The sequence below is a fragment of the Ochotona curzoniae genome, unplaced genomic scaffold (genome assembly GCF_017591425.1).
Source record: "Ochotona curzoniae isolate NIBS_2020 unplaced genomic scaffold, NIBS_Ocur_1.0 contig_3432, whole genome shotgun sequence".
In the NCBI taxonomy this organism is placed as follows: domain Eukaryota; kingdom Metazoa; phylum Chordata; class Mammalia; order Lagomorpha; family Ochotonidae; genus Ochotona; species Ochotona curzoniae.
In genome coordinates, this window is record NW_024465859.1 from 13,673,429 (window position 1) to 13,700,419 (window position 26,991).

The 26,991-nt window shown below is 45.4% G+C and overlaps 1 protein-coding gene across 2 annotated transcripts in view; it reads left to right on the forward strand.

Moving 5' to 3' along the window:
* Positions 1 to 24,295, forward strand: part of LDLRAD3 (low density lipoprotein receptor class A domain containing 3) — a 243,042-nt gene extending 218,747 nt beyond the window's left edge. For both annotated transcript variants that reach the window (XM_040980112.1, XM_040980113.1), the window contains 2 exons: positions 20,402 to 20,747; positions 22,016 to 24,295. In XM_040980112.1, the coding sequence (XP_040836046.1) occupies positions 20,402 to 20,747; positions 22,016 to 22,253 (584 nt within the window). In that variant the 3' untranslated portion in view covers positions 22,254 to 24,295. The remainder of the gene's footprint in view (positions 1 to 20,401; positions 20,748 to 22,015) is intronic.
* Positions 24,296 to 26,991: the final 2,696 nt, after the last annotated feature.

The following is a 26,991-nucleotide window of genomic DNA, read 5'->3' on the forward strand; positions in this document are numbered from 1 at the left end:
TTCAATTCCTTGTGAGTTGCTGGATGGAGGGCCTCAGCTAGTCACTGGCCTATAGGCTGGAGACCTTCCTCCAGCTCCTTTCCACATGGACTTCTTCATGGCATGGCTCCTCTCACTGCCTTCAGAGCAGTGAGTAAGAGCAAGCTCTTCAGACAGAGTATAAGCTAACCTAACATTGGAAGTGGCATCTCATTATTTGTTACCTTCTGTTCATTAGGATGAGAGAGTAAGTCCAACCCTGACTGACAGGCATGGGATTCCATGATGGCTTGAAGGCATGAGTCAAAGAGTCAACCTTAAAGGTTGGCCACCACACTGACAGGGGCTGGGCAAGGAGGAGGTGAAGACCATTGGGTGCTAAGGTCAGAGAGAGAACATGGTTGAAAGCGGGGAGAGGAGCTGCCCAGGGTCTCATGGGTCTTGCCAAAGATTTGAAATTATTTCTATAACTGTAAGTATTAAATCACTTTCTGCTTTAAGGAAAGACTATAATGGGAAAAGGTTGGAAATTGGCTCTAAGTGCCCATCACATGGATTCTGGCTAAAAAATGGCAGATCTCTGCACATGGTACACTCAACTATGCAGCTAATAAAAGAAAGTAGGATGGGATCCCAGGCCTGAGGCTACAAAGTTGCCAGATAAACTCGAAGCAACTTCTGCCAGGTGGTCCAAAAAGGCGAAGTCTGAAGGTATATTGAAAGGTTAAGGGCACCAACCTGGGAGACCATCCCATAGCCAGAGGTGGAACAATTTCAGCAAAAAATTAGTTTAAAATTCCTTAGTCCTTTGGGGTCATCTATAAAGGATGGAAATTTATTTCTTATAGTTGCGGAGGCTAGAAGGCTAGCTCAAGGGAGCAGCTGTAGGTTGTGTGTCTCATGAGAGCTACTCTGACACACAGGTGCATCTTACTACTGTGCCCGTAAGTGGCGGAAGGCTCACAGGCATCCTTGCTGAGAGCTGCCTGAAGCTTCCTTTCTTAAGAACCTTAATCGTGGGCCTGGTGAGATAGCCAAGTGGCTAAGCTCCTCACCTTGCAGGTGTTGGGATCCCATGTGGGTGCCATTTCGTGTCCCAGCTGCTCCACTTCGCATTCAGCTCCCTGCTTTTGACTTGGAAGAGCAGCCCAAAGTCTTGGGACCGTGCACTCAAGTGGGAGACCTGGAAGAAGCTCCTGGCTCCTGGTTTCAGATCAGCTCAGTTCCTGCCATTGCGACCACTTGGGGGAGAGACTGAGCAGATGGAAGACCTTCCTCTCTGTCTCTTCCCTCTGTGTATCTGACCTTCAAATAAAAACAAATAAACTTTCTTTAAAAAAAAAAAAAGAAGCTTAATCCTCTTCATGAGAGAGGAGCCCTCATGACCTCTTACAAGCCCCACTTCTTCAGACTCCTGCATTAGCAACTCCAGAGTCTTAAAGGTGAAACCTTCAAATCTTAGTAAATAATGTTAGATTATCACTTAGAGGGGGAAAAAAAACCCTAAATCCATCTGATATAAATAAATACATAATTAAGGGAGGAAGAGGAAGAAGGAGGAGAAAAGGGGCAAATCCTTTACTACAATTCCAGTTAATGAAATGGAGAAGGAAGGAATGAGATAATTAGAAAAACATTCCCATGAGAAGCGTACAGTTAGTAGCTGCTGCAGGCAAGGTCTGTGATGAATGCTACAATTAGCGAAAGAAGATTTAAATGAAACAGGATACTTGCGTGGATTCATAGACCATTCCTCCCTCCCCCGAGATGTTTATTAGAACTGCAGAGAGCAAGAGAGCAGCTTTGCGGTGAGGTGTCCTGGCACGTGGCACCTGAGCCGAGCGGTCAAGGGTGACATCAGCTACCCCTGCTAGGGTTCACTGCGAACATGCCCTGAAATTCTTTTCAGAAATAGGCGTCTGCTGCACGGGGGAGTCACGCCAGCAGATCCCACACCGAGGCGCGTTCTGCGCAGCAACATCTCCGTCGTCATCAGAGCATCAAAGTCGTGTGAGACCAAGGAGCCATCACAGAGGAGACACGTGCAAGAGGGGACCCTGGATGGGAGGCTGGGACAGGAGAGGAATATTCTCAGGGAAAATGCTGTAGTCTGAAAAAATTCTGTAACTCGTAGTGTACTTGTGCCAAGGTTAACTCTTATTTTTTTAAGTTCCGTTTTTTTTAAAAAAATTTTTTAGTTTCTTTTTAAAGATTTATGTATTTATTTACTTACTTACGTATTTATTGCAAAGTCAGATAGGCAGAGAGGAGGAGAGACAGAGAGAAAGATCTTCCATCTGATGATTCACTCCCTAAGTGGCCACAATGGCCAGAGCGGAGCTGATCCAAAGCCAGGAGCCAGGAGCCTCTTCTGGGTCTCCCATGTGAGTGCAGGGTCTCAAGGCCTTTGGCTGTCCTGGACTGCTTTCCCAGGCCGCAAGCAGGGAGCTGAATGGGAAGCAGGGCCACTGGGATTAGAACCGGCACCCATATGAGATCCCAGTTTGTGCAAGGCAAGGACTTTAGCTGCTAGGCTACTGTGCCGGGCCCCCCAAGGTTAATTCTTAATTTTGACCTTATATGGTTAGGTAGGAGTTTCAGCTAGCAGAAACTAAGTCAAAGCTTGTGGGAATTCCCTGAACTGTTTTTTTTTTTTTAATTAATTAATTTATTTATTTTTTTGCGAGTCTAGAAAGTTAAATTAGTAAAATTGAAAAAAAGAGAACCTGGCATAGAGCAAGTGATGTGGTTATTTATTAAAGAGATAAAATAGTACTTAGTTTAAAGAAAATGTGTACAGATGTGTTTCATTAAGCAAAAAAAAAGAAAAAAAACTTAAGGTGTTGCTATGTGTGTTGTAAAGTCATATTGTATGCCTGGACAGTATCCAGATGTCTATACCAGAAAGAAATTGAGCAGAAGAACTGAGTTCCACTGACTGCCTATAGGGGTGGGAAGCTGCTGGTTAGGAAACAGATGCGGACGCAAGCTTTCCTTTTCTCTGCAGATCTTTTACTGCCCTCCAGATTTGGAGACCTGCAAATGTTTCCTATTAATTTAAGAAAAAATTTGATTATCTAAGAGCCAGGATAACCCTGAAATTCCCGGAGTTTTCCGTCCCTTCCACAGTAACTACCGCCGCATAAACATGACTCAGAACTTTTAGCAGCCTGGCTGGCTCCAGGTCGTGCCCAGCAAGCATCTGATGTGTGAACAGGAGCTCCTTGCTTGAGTCCTCTGTGGGATTCATCTCCCTGTCGCCTTGATCCTGTGGCTGCTCTCTCTGTTCCTAAGGAGGCCAGCGTGAGCCCTTTGTTAGCGACCGAAGGTTTGGTTTCTTCATCCGCTTGTTTTAATGCAGCCCCGGGGTGTTTAGAATGCTAGCCCGAACTCTCTGGCCTGTCTTAGGGTGTCTGGAGAGCTTTCTTCAGGGGTACATGCCTCCTACAGCAGCCCTGGGGATCCCTGGTTATTATTTCCTCTTTCAAGATGGAGCAGGGATGTACCAGGTGCTACAGTTGGTCATGTACCTTGGGACAGACCTTGGTGCCCTGCTGCCCAGTAGGCCTACTGGTGTTGGACCGCTGCCTCCAGCAACTGGTCTTAGAGAACGTTAAAATGCTCTTCCACCAAATCTTCATTTCAAGAAATATAAATATAAGACATCTCAGCACCTTGCAGAAGATGGGGCTGCACACCCCGAGGTAGAGCTGGAGAAAGAAGACTGATTTGTTGACCAAGTGTGTATAACATACCCAAAATTGAGATGAAGTTTGCCATTTCTTGTAAAAACGTTTCCACAGCTCAACCTTTAGAGTCTACACAAATAAGCAAAAGCAGAGCCAGGGAGGAGCAGCAGCAGAGGAGTGCATTTGAACCCTGCCTTGATATTCTGCCTTATCCATTTATCTACTTTCTGTAGCAGCCTTACCAGGCTTGCCATGTTTTGTGTGTTCAGGTAGCTTCCAAGACAGGATGCTGAAGAAAAGCAGCTAGTACATGCATAGCTCACGGCTCAGTATGTCAGCTTAAGAATGAAAATTAGGGCATGGTGTGGTGGCTTATTGGCTAAACCCTTGCCTTGAATGCACTAGGATCCCATATGGACACTGGTTCATGTCGTGGCTGCTCCACTTCCCATCCAGCTCCCTGCTTGTGGCCTGGGAAAACAGTATAGGATGGCCCAAAGTGTTGGGACCCTGTCTGTACCCACATGGGAGACTTGGAAGAAACTCCTGGCTCCTGGCTTCAAATTGGTTTAACTCCAGCCATTGCTGCCACTTGGGGAGTGAATTACCAGTGAAGGATCTTTCTCTCTGTCTCTCCTCTCTGTAAATCTGCCTTTCCAACAGAAAAAAAAATAGATCTTTGTTGACCTATCAACATCTTAGACTTTGTTGGTCCTTCAAGTCCTGTTGTTGCTCACGAAGCAATGCTTCTATTTAAAGCACAGAAGCAGCTGTGGGAAATACATAAATGAGTGGCATGGCTGTGTACCAATAAAGCTTTATTTATAAAAACAAGCAGTGGCATGGCTTTACCCTGACCTTCTCTGCAGGCTAGCACATGGGTCAAGGTCAGATTTCAGAAGACTCAAAGCCAGCTCACAGGCCATCACTAGAAGTCTGAATTGTAGTCCAGTAAGCAACCACCCAAGGGGTATAAAGCAGAAAATGTATTGTGTTCTTCCTTCACAAGCTTTCAGGATGTTATGTAGGAAGTGGAATACAGCGGGACAAGATTGTAAATTGGGGAGACCAGCTAAGACATTCTTGTGGAAATCACAGTGGCAGATGGTGCTAACTTGTCTCATATGGCACGGTCTGTCCCTGAGTGGAGCATGAATGAAAAGGGAAGAAAGAGACCAAAACCAAATACTGAGGCCTCCAGCTCAAGTAAATGGTCAGGAGTATGACTGTGAGATTGAAATTGATACATAGAGATGTCATTTGTTTTCTCAGATCCTACAAGTAAAATTTGTTTGCATTGCTTTGCTAGCCTGGGGCAGGCTTTTCTCTCCCTGGTTCTTAGAACTGGCTTTTTCCTGCAATGCTGTTTGTGTGTGATTACCCCATGCTCAAAAACTGAGCAGAGTATAGCTACTCCCTGTATCCCGCTGGCGTTAGCAACATTCACTCTGGCCGCTGACATGGCAGCCTTAGTAAACCATTGTATTGTAGTTCACCAAGCCTTATTATCGGACTAGAAACCAACTGACCGTTGAGTTCAAAGAATGTCTGCTAAGCATTTAATTTTGCTGCCTCCACCAAACACTCCAGGTAAATGGATTCAATAAGCAATAGAAACATTCTGTACAGCCCTCCTTATTCAGCACATTCCAAGAAGGACATATATTCATTTTAAGCACACCACTTGCAGGTGCAGCCCAGGATGTCATGCCAGGTACCCCGGTTTGCCAAAGCCACCTTGCTCAGAAGAGAGATGCTTCAGAGGGCTCCCCAGTCTGTGTCTGGAGCAATTACAGCATGGACACAAGTATGTGAGCTCATTGTAGAGCCCCACACGTTTCCCATGCTGTCTCTCATTGTCTTTGTAGCTTGCAGTAGAAGAGGTTATAAAGAATTTCCACTCCCTATTACCACTGCAGTCCTCTCTTGATGATTTTCAAGCAATTGCACAATTCAGCAGAGTGCTGTAAAGACCACAAAGGCCCTAGCTACCAGTCGCCCTCCTGACACTGAGTTTTGATAGCAATCTAAATGCCTATTAAAAATACCCTTTTCTACCTGAAATTGCCAATTAATTACCCTATCCTCCAGCCACTTCTGTCACTGCCCTGGACCATTTTCTAGCAAAGAGGCCATTAGCTAGTTAAGTCCCTAGGTTATCAGTGGGCTTTCTCAACAGAAGTGGGGATCAGGTACTGAGGAGGTTCATTAGAACGTTTCCGGGGACTCTGGGATGGTGGCAGCTATCCCTACATTCTGACAAGCTGTTTCAGGGGGAGCAGTATGGAAACAGGGATCCTCAGGGAAATGTTTGACTGGTTGAAAAGCAGGGGTGGAAGGACAGAATATGGGGTTATTGTCAGGAATGCTTTCTGTACCCATTGCCAAAGGGCTAGCTTGCTTGGGAGATGGGAAGCATAGAAAGCCATGTGGTCTTTTTAAATAAGGACAACTGCAAATTCCCAGGAGATGCCTGCCTCACTCTGTCTTCAGTCTTGGAACTTTCTCCCTCTTTTTAGCCCATTCCCACCCCACCCCCTCATCTCATTGTGGGTTTCCGCCTGGAGCGCATGTGTCCTAGTTTTCCATGATCCTAGTGCTCTCTTCCCTTCCTGTCTAATCTCCTCCTGGCTCAAGGCCAGGATGGCTCCTGCTGTGGTCTCTCCAAAGCTGGGCAGCTGGAGTTTTCCCATCACCCTCCTTTCAGTTAATTTTAGTAACTTGAGTTACCATGGTAATGATTCAGTGATGTTTTCATGGTTCTCTTCTGATGCAGCCGTTTGCTGATTTGCCCTTTAAACTTTTTCAATCCACATCTAAATCGGGACAGGAGATGGGCATGGAATAGGGTTCCACAAAGGCGTCACGACTCCCCTTGGAGTATTTCTTTTCAACAGGAAAGTCAGGGTGGATGTGGGTATGCCCTTGATTCGCAGTGGCCAAGACAGTGCCTGGAAGCTTCCAGACATTACAAGGATGAGCCTGAAGGTATGGAATAGACTACAGAGGCATGTTGGAGTGTAACGGGCTCCAGGGCCACTTCCACATTGAGCACTTCTGGGTCAGGTCTGTGTGGTTTTTGTTTTTGGAATCCTACCCTTGACCCAGGGCCCATCCCAGGAGCTGGGTTCCTAAGTCAGTGAAGTGCTCATGGCCCCTGCCATGACTTTCTCCTTTCATTCACAGCCCCACACTTGGAAGTGTAGCACCTATGAGTTCCTGAAGACCCCAACATTCTTCACTCCTGGTGGGGTTCTTCACTCCTTCTTCACCGTTGAGTGTTCAGGAAGCCCTTTGTAACCAAGGATGAAGGAGGAACAGTGTCTGCCTAACAGGAAGTCAAAGAAGCAGCTTACTGTAGGTTCTCTCAGCTTCAATTGAAGACCACAGCCCTGAGCACTTGTGTCAGCTCTGGGGTAGGCAGAGGTGTTCAGCTTCATAAACAACACTTAGAATACTGGAGTAAAATTCACCCGGCGTCACTTAGGTCATCCATAACAAGACTAGGACTCACCTAGACTGTCAGTCTTGCCGCCTAGACTAAAACCATGCACACTGTCCTCTTTTCTATTACACAGACCTGTCATTCTCATTTGTGTCTCCCTTTCCTCTGTGAATGGACATGAGTTTGTCTGTGGCAGGGACTTCACACCTCACAGATGAACAAGCAGCATTGAACTTGTCAAGGAATCACAGATGCACATACTGGGGATGTGGGTTGCAGTGTCAGCGAGAAGCTGAATCTGCAGGTGAACAGTGGCCAGCCCATGGTCAGGATTCTACTGTAGCCAGGCCAGGGAGTGCAAGGTCATTGTGCACAGTAAACCAGCCCAGAAAGCCGGTGTGCTCCAAGTCAGACAGGTAGCAAGTCAGGCTGCTATCTCTAAGGATTAATCCAGGAAGCCAAATTGTCCTTCCACCAATGATTGGATCCAAACAGCAGGGACATGATTAGGACAGCCAGCATCTTTAGTTTTTAGTTTGTGATTAAAATGTAGAATCAACTGGAGAACTCTCACCTGGCCATTCCACACCAATCCTCACCTCTCCCTGAAACATGGGCCACTGGTCTTCCTGGGCTATAACAGTTGGATTCCCAGTGTTTGTCCAATGGGAAGCCTAAACGAGGTTGGAGGGTGAGACAAGGAGACAGTCAGAGTACCTGGCTATCAGGAACAGCTCTGCTCCTGCATGTAAGAGCCAGGTCCTCTACTCCTGGCAGATTCTGGGAGCCGTCAGACTTAAGCTGGTAACAGCTTCCATTCCTTGAGCTCTCCCTAGCTTCCCTTCTAAACCAGGAGGTGGTGGGACCCAGCCTTGGCAAACATGAGACACTAAGCAAGAAGATGGTGTGTCTTGGGAACTTGGGATATTGTGTTCTGGGTTAATGTGACCTGCGGATGAGGGAAGGGCTAGAGAAGGACATGGTAAGAGAAGCGTGAGGAAGAAGTACTCACCTTGGTGACCATGAGCTCTCACACCATGATGAGGAAGTAGAAAGTTCTGGAAGGACTGTGAGAGCCAAGTCCACAGGCTACCTCAGGGTTTCGCTTGGTATGATCAGGTCAGGCATGATCTCTGCTCCTTTGAAAGAGGAGACCAAACCCAAGCCCTACAAGGTGGGGATTTCTAGATGATTCCAGGACAGCGCTATGTTATCCCCATCTGATTGTGAGACAGATTTCTACATGTGTCTTCTTTGTAATTCTGAGCTCTCCATGCTGCCCATCAGTGCAAGTGCTTGAACCACATTGTGGTTTTCCATTCCCCATGGTAGTCCTGTGGATTGGGGCCTGTCCTCATACCATGCATTATCTAGGTGTTGGTCAGACAGACCTGGGTTCTGTCCAGCTCAGCTCTGCTGCTTTCTGGCTGTTTAGCTTGGGGAAGGTGGCCTTGCTTCTGTCACACCTGTGAGGCTAGTTGAACTCTTGGCTATGCAGTACTTGGCCCCAAGAAGCTTGGCATCCTAAGAAAGTGGCACATGCCAGGATTATACTGGACCACAGAGTTAGAGACCCTCTGCCCACACCCCAGTGAGCTGCCAATGTTTGGGGCATTGGCGATTTCACAGGGAGCAAGAAGACTTCAGCTGTGGCTGCCAGAGTCGAATTAATAGGAGATGATTAAACACCGAGTCCAACCATAGGCAAGTGCAAGGGCTGAGAGTGTCAATGGAGATGGAGGCCCTCTCATGAATACCAGCTTAGATGTGAGACTTGAGATTTGATGAGTGACATGGGTGCCAGGGAAGGGACACAGCAAGGGCAAAGGCCTGAAGCTGGCATGAGTTCAGTGTGTCCAGGAGCCGCAGCAAAGGAACTGGAGGACAGGATGGGTGACAGTTGCTGCAGCCAGGACAGTTATAAGGTGCATAGACTGTAGGATGCAGAATCCCAAATGGCTTTAGGTGTATCTTATGTTTCCTTCCAGCAGTGCTGGGAGCAGATCCTGAGGACTCACTGTGTACAAAACAACCAGCCCTCCCCATTGCACCAGAGTTCTGGGGTAAGGCCCACTGGAGGCTGGGGCCGTTGTGTTCAGATCTTTGGAAATCTCAACAAGCTGTGAATTTTTTCATGGTCCATTAGGCTTCCTCTTGGGGAACCCTGCCTACAAGGTTTCTGTTAGCAGCCCATTTCCCTAAATTATTCACAAAGTTTTCTGCACTCAGAAGCTCGAAGTGTGCACACTCAGCATTTCCCCTGATAATAAGGTTTCCCCAGGCGGAAGTCGCAGCGATGAGCTCATTATGCAGGGGTGGTGGCAAACTCTTGGGAGCTGGAGACTACAACCAGGGCAGCCTTGGGCTCCTTGTAAATTTCAGCAAGGTCAGCTTCTGGCTGCTGGATGCTTGTCAAGTCTCAGACACAGCAAGGAAGTCATGTAACCCTTTTGTTTGGGAGTGTTAACATCTCTCCTTGCCCACTCGGGAACAGCTGCCCAGATGAAAGTGCACAGTGGCTGGCAGGCCTCCATAGATGATGATGACCATGGTCCATAGTCTTTGTGGCCTGGGAGATGGGTTTTGCTACAGCACCAGTGGAAGGGAGAGGCTTCATTCCCCAGCTGCAGCCCCAGCTTCCTCCAGCATGCACCTGGGATTCCCATCTGAGACAGGAGATGCTCCCATGTGATCTGTGAGACCCTCTGGAATGTAGGGAATGTGCAAATTTGGGATGTGCCGTGGTCTTTTCCATCTCAACATTGTACTGGCTGTCATGCTGTAACCACATCCTCGCATCATGTGTCTAATTGAACATTTGCCTGGTAAAGCTCTGAAAGTTTTGGTGACATAAATTGTTAATAGTAGCTACGGTTGGTTATGTGCTTGTGTTGTCATATATGTGTGTATATATATTTTTCTTTTTGTCACAAAACAACCCCAATGGGTGAGTTAGACTATTGCTGTGTTTGGTACAAGGGAGAAACTTGTATCTTAGGTCCTAGGTCATGCAGCTAGTGAATGAGAGCTTAACTAGACACCTTTGTTTCCATGCCTGAGCTTTGAATAGCTGCAGAGGAAGTGGTTTGTCTGGTCCCATTTGCTTCACCCTGTTTGACTACAGGTACCCTCTGAAGCACCTCCTGAGCCAGCACTGGGGTGAAGTGCATTATGCCGCTTCTTGCATTGCCAGCTTCACAAATGGATGTCTTTCCATGTCCTGGCTGCTCTGCTTCCAACTCAGTTCCCTGCTATTGATCTAAGAAAAGCATCTGAGAACAGCCCAAGTGTTTGAACCCCTGCTACACACATGGAGGACCTGGGGGAGTTCTTCATTCCTGGCGTCAGCCTGGCTCCACCCCAGCTGTTAATAGCCATCTGGGAGTGAATCAACAGATGAAAGATCTCTGTCTCACTCTGTAAGCCTGACTTTCAAATAAATATTTTTTTTAAAAAAAAGCAGCACTTCCATAAAACACACTGTAGGCATGTTGATTAATGCTTAGGGCTATTTCTGTTAGACTTTAGAGAACAGCTATCCAAGAGCAGGGCATTAGTGGCAAATAGGGAGAAGTGGGAAAGATGGTGGGATGGGCAAGTTCAAAGAGAACTGCCCAGCACAGTCACAGTGTAACGGGTTGTAGCTTCAGGCTCAGGGACCGCAGTACAGTTGTTGCCTGTGTCCCCTGCAAAGCTCCCCAACTTCGCCAAGCTTCAATTACCGCATATGTAATATCATAAGGATGGAGTGAAATCATGTCTATCAGAGGACAGACCAGAAGGATCCATGCTCACTCCTCAGCTTCAAGGTCAATCACCTTCATCCTTAGTGGATTCCTTCCTGTAGTTTAGACACTCCTTGTAAGCGAAGAAACAATGCTGCCTCAATGCCCTGAGTCCAAGTTAGTTCATGGCTGTCAAAATGTCCTGGCAGAGTCCCTGCTGTATTTGCAATGTTGGCCCTGAGTGGGGACTCCAAGAAAGAGAGAGCCCTGTCTTTGTCCACCAATAACTTCATTTCACAGTGAGAAGTTAGATAAAGTCATGGGTTCACAACCCAGATTGTGGAACCACACAGCGGGGGTTGTTCTAGATCCTCCATGTGCTCCCACTGAGGATAGTTGTTACAGTCAGCCCTCTGTATCTGTGATTCTAACCAAGCACAGGTCTAGAACATTTTTTTCCAAAAGTGTATTTGACACTGAATATGTACATTTGTATGATCTCCCTATCATTGTGTGTGAGATGGTGCACATACCAAGTAGTCAACTCTTAAATGCTGTATTCAGTGTCATACAGCTTAAAGTATACAGGAACATGTGCATATGTGATATGCAGACACTTGGTACCCATGGGTGATGCTCTAATTGTAACCCGCAGAGGCCGGGGTTGACTGTGGTGATATGTTGACTGTGGTGATAAGTGTGTGGAGTTCTTGGACAAGTGTCTTAACTTCTCAGTGCTCCCACTTGCCCATGTGCAATGGTGTCTTAGTCCATTTTCTGTGACCATAATAGAATACCTGAGACTGGGTGATTAGTAAAGCGAAGAAGGAGACTTAGGAGCCCAAGAACATAATGCTGGTGAGGGCCTTGTGCTACTTCGACTCAAAGCATAAGGGCATGGGTGCACATTGGATGAGCCAGGTCCTGAGGAGGTCCCAGCCTTTTAACAGCCTGCTGTTGCCATCGCTACTTAGTCCCATGAGAAGCACATTCATCCCTCTTAATGCCCTTACCCCTAGTTAAAGGCCTGTTTCTCGGCACCATTGCATTGAAATCCCATTTCAACAGGCAATGTAGAGAGCACAAACCACCTTCAAACCATAGCAGATGGTATGTGCCTCCTGGAGGTGATATATCAAGTTTACCACAAATCTGATGCTAAAAACAACAGTCAGAAACTTCTTCTGTTGTTGTTTTGGAGGCCGGAAGTCAGGAATTAGGTTGCTGACATGGTTAATTTCCTTCCTGGATGTTTCTCTTCCTAGCCTGGGCTGAGTCTGGAAAAGCCCTGCCCGGCAGTGGAAATTGATGGTGGTGGTAGCTCAGAGGAAAGGAGAGGACTCAAAGCAACCCCACGTGCCCCGAATCAGTTGGTCAGACGTCCAGAGAATCCACTAGGTATTCATCCTCAGATTGTCTTGGTGCTCACTAATTTATGCAGCGTCTGCGTTGGACTCCGATACAGAGTGGTGGACAAAGGGAACCTGGCTGTCAGTCTACCTGATTGTGGGACAGCACTGCTGTCATCGCCACAAACAGAGGAAGCAACCCTGGGGTACTTCAGTAGAGGTAACTATGAGAAAACTATGATGTGTCTGTGTAGTGGCTACAGCACAGCTGCTAGTTAACAAAGGAGTGGGTGCAAGGAAAGATGTCCCTCTGCAGAAACATCTGTAGAGCAAGAAGGAAAGTAGGAGTGCAAGCGTAGAGGGTAGTTCTGAAAGAGAGCAAACTGCGGCCAATGGGCCAGATCTGACATGCCACCTGTTTTTGTAATAAAGTTTGATTGGGAGATAACTGCCCTCAGTCGTGATGGATGGTTGGTGCTTTTACACGACAGCAGCAGTGTTGAGTGGTTGAGATTGACACTGAGTATCCCACAGCATAAAATATTTATTACCTGGCCCTGATGGAAGAATAGTGCCAGCTCCTGATCTATACCAGACTGAAAACTGTGTTTTTATCAAGTAGAATTCTGGTATGCTTTGAGAACTGGGTGGAGGTAGGTGTTTCATCTCCCTGAAACACTTTTTGTTTTACTGTATTTTGTATTACTTTAATAAGTAGAATGCATTTTTGGAATCAAAAAAATGTTCGATATAGAAAGAGGGAGGGAAGAAAAGCAGGACTTATGTTACCTGATTTCAAGACTTAACTTTGAAGCTGTGGTTACCAGCATACTGTTGACATAAAGATAGATAGGAATATAGCTCAATCAAACATAAGAGAGGGGTTAGAAATGATCCTAGACTTGTATGCCCAATTGATTTTCAACATAAGTGCCAAGGTAATTCAGCAAGAAAGGACAGGGTTCTCATCAAGTGGTGCTGGAAGGCTGGGATATCTGAACAGACCAATTGAGAAAAAAGTACCTTAACCTTTGTACCCTAAATGTAAATTAATTTGCAATGGATCGTAGACATGAATGTACAAGCTAAAGCTATAAAACTTTTCTAGGCCAAGATTTAGGAGAAGATTCCTTGAATAGGATATAAAAAGCACAAACCATTAAAGAAGAATTGATACAGTGGACTTCATTAAAAAATTAAATAACTTCTGTGCAAAAACACATTGTAGAGAAAATGAAAGCCACAGACACAAATCACATTTATGATAAAGGACTTTTGCCCCCAATTATATAAAGTACCCTTACTACTCAATAACAGTAAGTCAAAAAATCCAATTTACAGGTGAAAAAGTTGAATAAATACTTCAACAAAGAATATGTGCAGTGGCAGATCAGTACATGAAAAGACACTCAGCTGTCTTTAGAGCATGCAAGAGAAACTTCATTGAGGTAACCATCTAGGATGGCTGAAATGAAAAAAAATGTCAATGCTAAGTGCTGGTGAGGATGCGGGGCACCTAGAAATCTACATTACTGCCAGGGTAGATGCAAAATGATACAATGACTAAGCAGATTGGTGAGACAGTTTCTTACGTTACATCTACAGCCTCCTGCTTGCTATCCTCCCAAAATGTGAGCATGTGTGTCAGCATGAAGGACTGCGTTTCCAAAACAACAAACCCTTCAAGACACTCTCTCTGATAGAGAATACAGCCAAGGCTGGATCTGCTTGCCTTACACACAACAAGCCAGTCACTGACATGGCATGGTGAAAGAAACAGGTGCTCATTGCAAGCATACTTGCCTCCTTGCCTGGCTCCCGGACCTTGGGGCAGTGATTGTTACAGATTAAAATTGGGCGGGGCTGAGAGGTACATGAACAGTTTATATCTGAGTTCTTGTTGACCTGCAGTACTGTGTCCCTTCTTGTTTGGTGATATTGTGTCTTTTATGGAATTTTGACCATGACAGAGTGGGCTCCAGTCATTCTAAGGCCTGTGTACTGGTGGTAATTACTTCTTATTTGAGAACTAGAAACCAAACTCCTCAAGACGGTCATCTCACAAAGGATGTAAAGTGGACCACAGGGCCAGGAATCAAAGAAGATCTGCACTATGCCTCTCTACACCTGAATAAAAGGAGGTCCCCCATAAAAACTGTTAAATATACCTGGACAACAAAATACTTCCCACAGTTGCTTATACGTACATTGCCATGACCCATGTAAAGAGCAGAATGCTGGAGTCAAGACTACAGCTGTAAAACACGGGGTACAATGGGGAGGAGAGAAGAGGGAGGAGGAAAGGGGAAAGGGAGGAAGTCCTATACCTGCAAAATGGTAAAACAAAACATAAGAGTTAAAACAATATATATGTGGTCCAAAGCAGAAATAAATGTCCTTATGTGACCAGTGATGAGGAAAGTTACAGTATTGGCTGTACCATTCCCTCATTTCTTTGAGTGAATTTTAGTAAGAGGTTGATTTACAATCACAAAAGCAGAACAAGGAAGTTTTAAGGCCAGGAGGTGGTGGGAGACTAGAAACTGATAATATCTAAGGCACTGTACAAAGTATTAATATTCCCAGAAACATGACTGAGTTTTTCAAGCAGAATATTAATGAAAGAAGCCAGACACAGTAGGCTGCAGGCTGTGCAAATCTAGTTATGCAACTTTCTGGGGGCAGTAATTCTATTTAGATTATAGACCATTGGTGCCTGGTAGCTGGGAATGAAGGGCTGGGACTGACTGAAAGGAGCACAAAAGAATTGGGACTGGGCACGAGAGGTAGGGGGTAAAGTTCCGTTCTTGATTGTGGAAGTTGTTTTGCATCTACTTAATGTCGTCGACCCTTTTTTTCAGATGAACATCTTTATAGGGCAATAGTTTATTTTTCTTAAGTTGTACCTAAATGTAACTGACTTTTAAAGTATATATAATATGGAGAAAACCTTTTATAATACATTAAGGGGGGAAGGACATATAATTGACTTTTCGAAAGATAAAGGGTCAGTTTGAAATGCAGTGAATATTCCAGAGCAGAAATTCTGGACTCAGGCTGGAGGCGTAGGCACCATTCCCCAGACAGTCTCCCATCAGGAATGGGTCTCCGAGTGATCCCAGGTCAGTGAGGCAGGAGCCCTGAGTAGCCCTCACATCTACAGGGAAAGGAGGAATGTAAGCAGTAAACTGAGGCACCCAGCAGCCAGGGCAGAGAGGAGGTAACAGAGTACAAATGGCAGCACAGGGAAAAGAGTGAACGGTGACACTGGGCTCCCTCTCACGTCTCCCCACCAGCACCTGCTCCTCTTCCAAGAGAAGCTTCAGTATGGCCATTTCTTGTCTTTCCTGAAATTAATGCATCCCTACACCCATTCATTTTGCATTACTATAACAAAATACCTGAAGGTTCATAAAGCAAAGAGATTGCTTTAAAAATCAGCTCTAAATGGACCAAGGACCTAAATCTGCACCAAGAAACAAACCATCAAACTATTAGGGGAAAACCTAGGAAGCACTCTCCAAGATACAGGCATGGGGAAAAACTTCTCTAAAAAGTCGCCAAATCACAAGAAGTCAAAGCCAAAATAAACAAATGGGGCTACATCAAACTAAAAAGCTTCTGTACAGCAAAGGAAACTATCAACAAAGTGAAGAAGCAAGCAACAGAATGGGAGAAAATCTTTGCACACTACACAAGTGATAGGGGTCTAATATCCAGGATGTACAAAGAGCTTCAGAAACCCAGTGACAGCAAAAACAAACAATCCTGTGAAGAAATCAGTGAAATAAATGAAGAAACATTTTTCAAAAGAACAAATTCAAGTGGCTAATAGACATATAAAAAGGTGTTCAGGCTCCCTTAGCTGTCAGGGAGATAAAAATGAAAACCATATTGAAATTCCACCTAACTCCAGTGGGATTGGTCTACTCAGAACTCTACTAACAACACCTGCTGACATGGATGTGGGGAGAAAGGCACCCTCCTTCGCTCCTGGTGGGAGTGTAGGCTAGTACAACCACTATGGAAGTCAGTATAGAGAGTGCAAATAAACCTGTTCTATGACCCAGCTATCCTGCTCCCAGAAATATATCTGAAAGAAATGAGATCTGCACATGAGAAATCCTATATTTATAGCACCACCATCTACAATACCAAAGGCATGGAAACAACCCAGATGCTCATCCAAGGAGTAGATAAAGAAACTGTCGTGGGCCCAGTGTGGTAGCCTAATGGCTAAAGTCCTCACCTTGCATGTGCCAGGATCCTTTATGGGCACCAGTTTGTATCCCAGCTGCTTCACTTCCCGTCCAGCTCCCTGCTTGTGGCCTGGGAAAGCAGTTAAGGATGGACAAAAGCCTTGGGACCCTGCACCTGCATGGGAGACCTAGAAGAAGCTCCTGGCTTCAGATCAACTCAGCTGTGGCAATTGTGGCCACTTGGGGAGTGAACCAGTAGAGAGAAGATCTTTCTTTCTGTCCCTCCTTTCTGTGAATCTGCCCTTCCAATAAAAGTAAAGCTTTAAGAAAAAGAAACGGTGTATCTACTCCGTGGAATACTACTCAACTGTTCAGAAGAATGAAATTCTACCAATTGCAACCAAGTGGTCCCAACTAGAAAACATAATGCTCAGTGAAATAGGTCAGTAGCAAAAGGAGAAATGCGGTATGTTCTCTGACATAAGGCAACCTTCATGCAATTATAAGATCAATAGCCCTTTCAATACTTTAACTGCAACTCATAGGTTTTGATATTTTTTTGTTTTCATTTCTTCAAAATAGCTTCTTTTCTTTATTAATTCACTGACTCATAGATCATATAGTGGCATCATTTTCTCCAAGAAGATGTTTTATTTTCTTTTTCATTTCTTCATCAACACATTGATTATTCAGTAGCATGTTACTTAACTCCATCGTGTAGTGAATTTTTTAACTTTATTCCTGTTGTTGATTTTGTTGTATGGCTTTTCAGTTATGGAATGTATAGTAATTGTGTAATAGAGACTATCATATCCAGATGTGAGGATACAATGCAGTATATATCTCTACTTTCAAATTAAAGAACTCACAATGAAACTGTTGGATATATCTTGACAGTAGAATGCTGGACTGTCTGCCATTGTCTGTATCCACAATGTCACGATACACTTAAATAGCAGAATGATGGACTTATGACTGCGTATGAAGGACTGTACTATTGTAATAATATGGAGGAAATAAATTGGGGAGAGGAATTTGGGGACAGGGCTGGGGAAATCCCAGAGCCTATGGAATTATATCATAAAATTAAAAATAATATAGAAGAGGGAAAAAAAGGAGATTGCTTTAGCTCACGGTTGTGGGGTTCACAGTTAAGTGGCTACAACTAGCTCTCTTGTTGGCAGAGTCCCCACAGGATATAGGGCCTCACATGGCAGGAAAATTGGGAGCCTGTGTGTGGTGTGGGTGTAGCCTCTGGTCTCCATCCTTACTAAACCACTAGGATGCAGTCAGAAGGAGCTGTACCCTGATGACCCCGACCAATCCTGGTCACCTTCCCGAGGCCCCACATCTACACGTCATAAACAGGTTAGGGCTCCACCCTCCTAGTCCCCACAGCAGGGATTAAATTTCCATATGTGAAGCTTTGGAGGCCACACTCAATCCGTATCCAAACCATACCCATTCTCTATGGAACTTGACTTTGTCACTATGTGTATCTTTCAGATTGCTCTAAATCATTATATGAAGAGCTGCATTAATTTTTAAAAGAGATTTGATATTCTATAATTGCACCATTATTTAACCAGGTTGAAATGATAGACATTTATATTGTTCCTGATATATTTTGCTGTTACATTGTTTCTGCCAATACTTGTATTTTAAAAAATTATTCCCCATTCTGTATTTATTAGATTAACAAAAGAAATACTGTTTCAAAAAATACCCACAGGGATGGGTGTTTGGCCTAGAGGTTAAGAAGTTCCTGTCTCAGAGCCAATGCCACAGTGCAGTAGGCTAAGCTGCTGTCTATGGTGCCAGCATCCCATATGGGTGCCAATTTGAGTCCCAGCTGCTCCCAGTCCAGCTCCCTACCTGATGGCCTTGGAAGGCAGTAGATAGTCCCAGTGGTTGGGTCCCTGCGTCTATGTGGGAGATCCCAAAGAAACTCCGGCTATTTCAGCCATTTGGGAAGTGGACCAGCAGATGGAAGGTGCACTTTCTCCCTCTCCCTCCCTCCCTCTCCAGCTCTGTCTTTCAAGCACATGAATAAATCGTTAAAACAAACAAACAAACAGAGGTCCCTGTCTCATAGAAAAAGCTTGGATTGAATACATAGCTCTGGCCTGTGAATTCGGTTTTCTGCTAATGCAGACCCGGGGAGGAAATAGTGATCATTGAGCTAACTGGGTTGCAGCCACTCACATGGGAGTCCTGGGAAGCATTCCTGACTCCAGGCTACACACCTGACCCAAACCTGGCCATTTCGGGCATTTGGGAGAGTGCATCAGCAAATGTTGCTGTGTGTGTATCTGCATTTCTCTATACCTCTCAAACTTTAAAAATAAAAAAAGGTGGGGCCACCACAATGAAAACCAATCCTCCAGCTATAAGTATTAGCATCCCTGCTAATGGCCTGGGAAATCAGCAGAGGATGGCTCAAATCCTTGGGACCCTGTAACTCTATGGGAGGCTGGAGGAAGCTTCTGGCTCCTGAGTTTGGATCAGTTCAACTCAGCTCTGGCAATTGTGGCCATTTGAGGAGTGAATCAGTGTATATAAAATCTCTGTGTCTCTCCCTCTATTTGTAAATATGCCTTTCATAAAAAAATAAATCTGTTTTTAAAATGTAAAAGGCACGTGAGCTAATTTTAACTTACACTATGAACTCTGCTGCCTCTCCCATTAGCTATCTTCAAATATATGCCATGCACGCAGATAACTATTTCCCCAAGATGTGGTCAGCAAAATGTGACACCAAATTTTGTTTCTGGGGAAGAAATAATATCCTGAACAATGTTTAACTCACAACTGGAGGAAGGAGTACCGCAGCAGTGCAGGAGTGGCACAGCCCACGGTTCAGCTGTTTTGAATTTCTTAGTCAGTCTGGATGGCACTTCTGGGTGAAATTAGTAAGAAACTCTCCTCCTGCTGACACTTGCTGCCACCTGCCAGACAGCTGTCATGACAATGATGTGAAGGTGTGCTGACACCGAGGCTGAGAGCATCGCCAACACTGAGCAACATACAGCCTGCTCCTGCATGTGTGCCTGTGGGAGCCCCCAGCCCTTCTGAAAATACAGTGGTGTCTAGGTGGTCCCTGGGGTGCCTGGAATTAATGCAGTTCAAGTGCAGAGACAGGACAGGAATTCAAGATGTTTGACAGCAGAGCATGAGGGCATTAGCTTGAGGGACAGCCAGAATAAATGGGAAATTCATTATCCATGGATTATACACTTGGAACGTAGGTCTCAGGCAACTCTGATATTAGTAATTTGGCCAGCAGGCTCATTAAGCCCTTAAGGAAAGTGGGCCTAGTTAATGAATTAATACAAGATGACATTTTACACACAGCAAAAATGAACCGAGGCACCAGTGCATTATGCAACATCATAATTTCTCCAACAGCTATGATCTCTGCTTCTCACAGGCCAGAGGGGGCAGGTCTGGGGAGATCCTACCTCCAGGCGTGTGAGATCATGTCACGCCATGAGAACTGCTCTGGCCACCCCTTTTAAAGGGCTCCCGCCTGTATTCTCAAGTAGCTGCCCCAAAGTGAGCCTTTTAAAAACCTATGGACACATGTGTTTTCTGTATGAAAGTCTATCCCTCCTCCCAAAGAGGGCTCTCCCAGTTTCTTCTATCAATCTAGAGAAATTGCTAAGGAGAACACTAGGAATGGGTATGGTAAAAACTAGCATTTGGAAACAGTAGAAAATTCTGAAGATATTGTTGATAATTACACAATTTGAATGAACGTATGCCACTTTGTGACACTGAATTATTCATCTGAAGGTGTTATTTATGTTAGCTCAGCTTTATTTGTGACTTCCCATGGATCAATACAATTCTGTTGTATGGCTGTACTGCATTTTGTTTGCCCATGCACCTGCTGATGGTTCTTGCTTCTCGGCTGTAGTGAATAGTACTATGAAGAGCCTTTGCTGATTTTGAATGGCACTGGTGAACCAAATTGCTAACAGTTCCCTTTGCTGTCCTCTCTGGATTTTCTCAGAACCAGGCAGCGGGCAGGTGTTTGTGACTTCGGAGAACCAGCTCGTGTACTACCCCAGCATCACCTACGCCATCATTGGCAGCTCCGTCATCTTCGTGCTGGTTGTGGCCCTGCTAGCCCTGGTCTTGCACCACCAGCGGAAACGAAACAACCTCATGACACTTCCAGTTCACCGCCTGCAGCACCCTGTGCTGTTGTCCCGCCTGGTCGTCCTGGACCACCCTCACCACTGCAATGTGACCTACAACGTCAACAATGGCATCCAGTATGTGGCCAGCCAGGCTGAGCAGAATGCCTCAGAAGTAGGCTCCCCACCTTCCTACTCCGAGGCCCTTCTGGACCAAAGGTGCGTGGTGTCGGGGAGAGATTGGGAGAGATTGGGAGAGAGGGACATGCACAGACACCTGGGTTCCTAGGTCTTGCTGCGGCAGGCAGTAGCAGTCTGTTAGCTGTGCTGAGTTCCCTTTGAAACACAGCCTGGGTATCCTCTCATTGAATCTCTGAATAACTCGCTGAGTATATATACACTTGACTCAATTCCATGGATGAGGAAACTGAGACTTTGGGGTTTAAATTCCCTGTCTGAGCATTTACAGGCCACATCTGGGCCCACTTGTTGCTTCCCGGGACTGCCCTTCTGATACACCTGCAGGCACTGCCTGGATCTGGGCTGCTCCTCTGAGTGCCCAGGATGTGTGAGAGGTTGGAGTCATTTGTTGAATGAATCATTAGGTTCCTTGACTTCCTTTCCCCTATGAAAGGAAAGGGATGAAATACAGCACACCTAGGCATTTTTTTCAAGCAGTAGAACCCTCATCACCATTGGAATTACACAGGAAGCCCCAGCATATGAAGCCTGAAGCAAAGGTTTTACAGTTGAAGCAGTTGGTGGGCCTGAATCCCACCCATTCAGCCATGCTCTGCCCTTGCTTGGTGACCTCCAAGGTATCCAAAATAAAAATGCGTTTTGGAACTTCCTGGCTTGGGGCTGCCCTTCCAGGTCTTTGCTTTCCCTAAGTCTGGATTCAGGTGTCATGTCACAAATTGCATGACACCTGGCTGCCAGTAAACCTTTAGTCAGAGCAGGTAAAATAATAAAATGGTTATGATTTTGTGTTTTAACCAAGGGATCCTTATCCTTTTCTGTGCAGAGAACAAGAGATTGGGAAGACAACCTCTCACCTGCCCAAGTCCACACAGGAAACCCCAACTGTGTGGTTCTGTGAAAACCCAGTCAAAACATCAGGCTATCCAGCTGGCCACGGGGCTGTGAGCTGATGGAGCAAAGTGGTTGATTGAGATCACCCAGCCACGCTTGTGGCATCACCTGTCGGCCTCATCACTGGCCGGCCCAGAGGATGTGGTCCTAGCACCGCCCAGTGGATGTGAACCAGCCCCAGCAGGCTGACCTTTCATGCTCCTTTTGTCTCCTTTCAAACCACTGGCTTTCCTGGTCCTTGAATTGCCCTTGTACTTGAGACATCTCATTCCTTGCTTGAAACAGCAGCTCAGAATCAAGTTGGAGTGGTGTTGGGTGCTCATTACTTGTCTTGTCTGGGCTTTAAAGAGTTCTCTCCTTTCCCTTAACACCCCTTCATGTTTTCTCCACCACAGACCTGCCTGGTATGACCTCCCTCCACCACCCTACTCTTCTGACACCGAGTCTCTGAACCAAGCCGACCTGCCACCTTACCGCTCACGATCCGGGAGCGCTGACAGTGCCAGCTCCCAGGCAGCCAGCAGCCTCCTGAGTGTGGATGACACTGGCCACAGCCCGGGGCAGCCTGACCCTCCGGAGGACCCCACCCAGCCCAGGGACTCTATGCCCAGCCAGGGCACTGAAGAAGTGTAAGATCCAGTTATTCCAAAGTTCATATGGGTTCATCTGCTCTGACTTGTTGCCATCCTATTCGTTCATAGGAAGCTCTCTAAGCACCCTGCGGGTGTGGCGAGCTGCAGTTTGGAGTGTCAGCTCTCTTTCCATTCCCCTCCCCTTCTCACCCCCAAATTTCAGGGACGGTCTTAGGAGAGTGACTGGCATTTTGCTGGCCTTTCGGTTGATACTATGTGTTGTGCCTCTTTGCAATGAGGCCACTCTTCTTCCCATCATCTGTTACTGTTGGGCTTCCTCTGCGGAAGAACTGCGTGCGTATCTGTGGACAGCAGGATGCAGTGGTCTTTAAGGACATAGCCTTTGAGAAAGCTGTGTGTCTGTGCTAAGTCAGGTGTTCAGAGAGGCAGAACACCCTGGCCCAGATGCTCGTCTGGACTGCTACCTTATAGCCACATTCTGGGATGTGGGCCACAGGAGCCTGCAGGCAGCACACCCTGATGAACCCTGAAAAGAGTGCAGCTGCGTATGAAAACCTGCGTCCCACCTGAGTGCACATTGCTCCCAATCCAGCACTGGCAGTGACCAAAGAAGACGTTCCATAAACACAGCAGCCTTCAGCCATCTGCAGCATCGTTTGGGTTTTGTGATGGGGATTCTGAAGCCATCCATCTTCCAGAGATCCCAGCTGCAGAAATTTTCCCAAGAACACTTGTGTTGAGAGTTGCCTCCCAGAACAGGCCAGGAAAGCCTGCCATGAGTTTATCCAAGTGCTCAGATGCCTAACATCCCCGCACTCCCTCCTAGGCTGTGGACTGCCACTCTCCCAGCTAACCCCTGCAGACCCTGGGAGAAGCCCTGACTTCAGTGGGCCAAAAGTCTAATCTGGCCATCTGTGCCCTGCCTGGAAAGCACACACAGCCTGTGCTTGCTGTTCTACATTAGGTTCCTTACGTCCCGTTAACATGCATCTGGACTTAAGGACGCCAGTTTCTAACACACCTTGAGCTGTGAGCAGTGGTCCTATGTGAGCTCCCTGTACCGCACGCACCCCTCTTCCCAAGGCCCCAGCACCAACACCCCAAGTCAGGGTTAGGGTTGGACTTAGAGTTAGGGTCAGGCCTCTCCTAACATCCCAGTCGTTTCTCCTGAGACACACGGGCAACAGTCATTTTGGAGCCAAGATTTCCCATTTGGATTTTTTTTTTTTAATCTTTTAGAAATGCATTTGAAACAGTGTGTTTGGTTTTTTTTTTTCCCTTCTAGTTAAGGGACTATTTATATGTGTATAGAAAAGCAATCTCTTATTTGTTTGTTTTTTTATTATTTTCCCTTTGGTGAGGGCCAAACAAAGAGATCACACCTCTGCCCAGCTGGCCCTGGCCCCATGGTAACAAGGCACCCCAACTAACTTGTGTGCTGTAGCACTTTGAGGTCACTCTTTGTCAAGGTCTTGAAGGCCGCACAAAGAGGACGCTTTGCTCCCTTGGTTCACACTAGTGTTCCTCTTTCTCTGCACCCAGCCAGCAGCCATGGGGCCCGCCCTCTCGGGAATAATGGCTGAAAAGGTAGGCACTATTTGGCAAGAAGCCACACGGCCCAGTGAGGGACATAACTGGAACAGGTGGAGCCACTTCAGGCAGCTGTCACCACCCACTCAGAGCAACCTGTTGGATGCTCATCACAGCAAAGCCCGGCAGAGTAGTGGTTGGGAAGTGGCCTTCAGTGACCTCGTCCTGGAGAATTTTCCTTTTTGAACCAGATCCAAAGTGTGCTCCAGGAAAGCTGGCCACGTGGCATTTTTGCTGTGTTTTGTGTTTTATGCTGAAAGGAAAGGAACCTGGCGCTAGTGTCTTATATTTTTAAATAGCACTCTAGTTATTTTCTAAGTAATCCAATAAACAAAGAACTTTGATGTCAGCCAGGGCGAGTCTGGCTGAACCTTTCACCCGCTTTGATGGGCCCCAGCTTCTTTCTGGTGCTCTGGAAGTGGTTTAGAGGGAAAGGATTCTAATTTTAATTAATTGTGCAGTGAGTTAATCTCACCCAGTTTTCTGCTTCCAGGCATCTTAGGAAAAACAAATGGTTTTAGTAGATAAGGGGAGCCTGTTCATGTTGTTTTTAGAAACTAACACAGGAGACATTTCTATTACAGATTTGATTTTTTTAAATAAAATTTTTTAAAACATGTATATATCTTTAAATAGAACACCAAAGCTACAGGGTTTTTAATAGTTTTTCTTCTTTCTCTCCCTACTCAAGATAGCAAATAAATGACCGGCAATATTTTTTAACTCACTACAACCTGGAGTTTTTTTAATCCATTGCCTAAAACTATGCCAACTAGAAAGTTGTCTCTGCTCTTTTATCAAACAAAGTCAGTGTTTTATTTGAGTATTGAAATAGCTTCACTGTGATTGCTAGCTTATTGTGTGACTCAAATATCTCTATCCTGAAGTTGACTTTTAAAAAAAAAAGGTGCAACTAAGTGGCTGATCCATAATGTGTGGTGTTCAAAGTTAATGTAAACTGGAAGGGCTGTGTGCAGTTACTACCTGGTTTTTTTTTTTTTTTGATAGATCTGGTTGTTTTGTTTTTTGAATTTTTATACTTTCCAATAAACTTTCTATTGGCGTGAAAGTTTCTTGGTCTGCCTTTGTCTCCCATACCAATGTAAACAGTGAACAGTCACTTGTGTAATAGCTCCTGGAATTAGTATATGCCATAATCCCATGGAAAAAGGAAGGAACATATTGATAGAACCCCAAAATGTGATGGACACATAAAGATTCCACAGCTGGTATGACTGGAATAGAGTAGAATTGTGGGTACCAGTTAGTGTCATGAGCCCTAAGAAGACCATTGGGATGAAAGGGTACCTGGTTCTGGCGACTCTTAACAGACGCTGTCCACATATTCTGAGATACACAATCGCTCCACTGATTTGCTTCTCATTAGTTTCAAACTACCCATAGTTCAGATTGGCTTCCCCAGTGATGGAAGTATCTTTGTGCTCTTCAGCAGCCTCATGTGAACAGGTGAGCAGAGACAGTTGTAAATGCTTCCTGGCAGGTCACCACCATCACCACTCATGGGTAGTAAAAGTAACTCCAACCTGAGCCAGCATGTAAAGATCCAAGAATAAGAACCAATGGGGCCTAGCATGATAGCATAGTGATTAAAGTCCTTGCCTTGAACGTGCCAGGATCCCTTATGGGCACTGGTTCTAATCCCAGCGGCCCTGCTTCACTTCCCATTCAGCTCCCTGCTTGTGGCCTGGGAAAGCAGTTGAGGATGACCCAAAGCTTTGGGACCCTGCACCTGTGTGGGAGACCTAGGGGGAGTTCCTGGCTCCTGGCTTTGGATCAGCACAGCCCCAGCCATTGCGGTCACTAGGGGAGTGAATCATCGGATGGCAGATCTTCTCTCTGTCTCTCCTCTTCTCTGTATATCTGACTTTGTAATAAAAATAAATAAATCTTTAAAAATAAATTAATTAACTTTTTTTTAAAAAAAGAGTTACTGAACAAGGCTTAGAACAGGCAGTCCTCCCCCAGTGCTTTCAGAAGAAGATTGGGCTATGAGAGAAATGTATTTCCAGTATATGCTGTGTCTGAGTAGTCTAGCATAGACTTATCCCCACAGTAAGCCTCAAAAGTTTGGTGGATATATGTGACCCTTTGTGCCCCAAGATACTGTATGGATACCGAAATGAGGAGGCACTGAGGTAGAGAAAGTATCAGCAAACATTCTGTAAAATCCTTATAGTAAAAATCAGGTGCTTTGTGCCCAAATGGTCTCTGTAGCGACCACAAAAGCAGCCATAGACAATGCAAGTGAATGGCTATAAGTGTGTCCCAATAAAGCTGTGTGTGTACTAATCCAGGCAATTGGCTAGAATGGACCCAAGAGATAATATTTTATCAACCTCTCTTTTTTTTTCCCAGAATAGATTTATAGACCCAAAGATAAATGTGTTGTAGGGAGAAACAGCCAGTTTTGTTGAAACTTGGAATATTAGAACTCTTGAAATGACACCAGCATATATATATATATTCCTAAAACAAGCAATCATTTGAGATGAAGTGGAATTGATCCCCAAAGACATCTTGCAATGAATGAGATAATATGGGATTGTGATGAATAGAGCTTTCCTGATGAGTTCCCAACGGTTGGATTGAGTGTAGAAATGTTAGTCAAAAAGAAAGTTTCACTTATTAAGGAGTGGTTCGGCTCCTCAGGACCCCAAACTCCGTCTTCCAGATCAAGTACATGAGCATAAGTGACCTGGGAGATGTTGTCCAATTTCTCTATTTGTTTTACAACCTGCAAGTGAGACTGGCTTCAAAGCGTAGACTGAAGGAGAAAGATTCTGATGGCTGTGCTGGAAGTATATTGAGTAAGAGGAACTCATTGGAAACCTTAGCAGAAAGTTCAATGAGAAAATATTCCCATTGACATCCTGAGGTATGACAAGGGGATGGGACATTGATTAGAACTGCAAACTCCAACTCATAAGACTAGTTGCATTGAATTTTAGAAGATGCGTTATCTAGTGCGTCCAAATTCAAGGTTGTGGGGGTTTCAAGCGTTAGAGCATAGTGTTGCTCAGCAGCTGTCCTTAGGAATCTATTTCTCCCTCAATAATTTCTTGGTCCTGCTTTTTCCCAGAGTTGGCTTCATGGAAAAGAGAATCCTATGTTCACTGTCTCAGGAGACACAGCCCCCTCCTTTAAGTGAACGGGAGGACTGAGTCTCT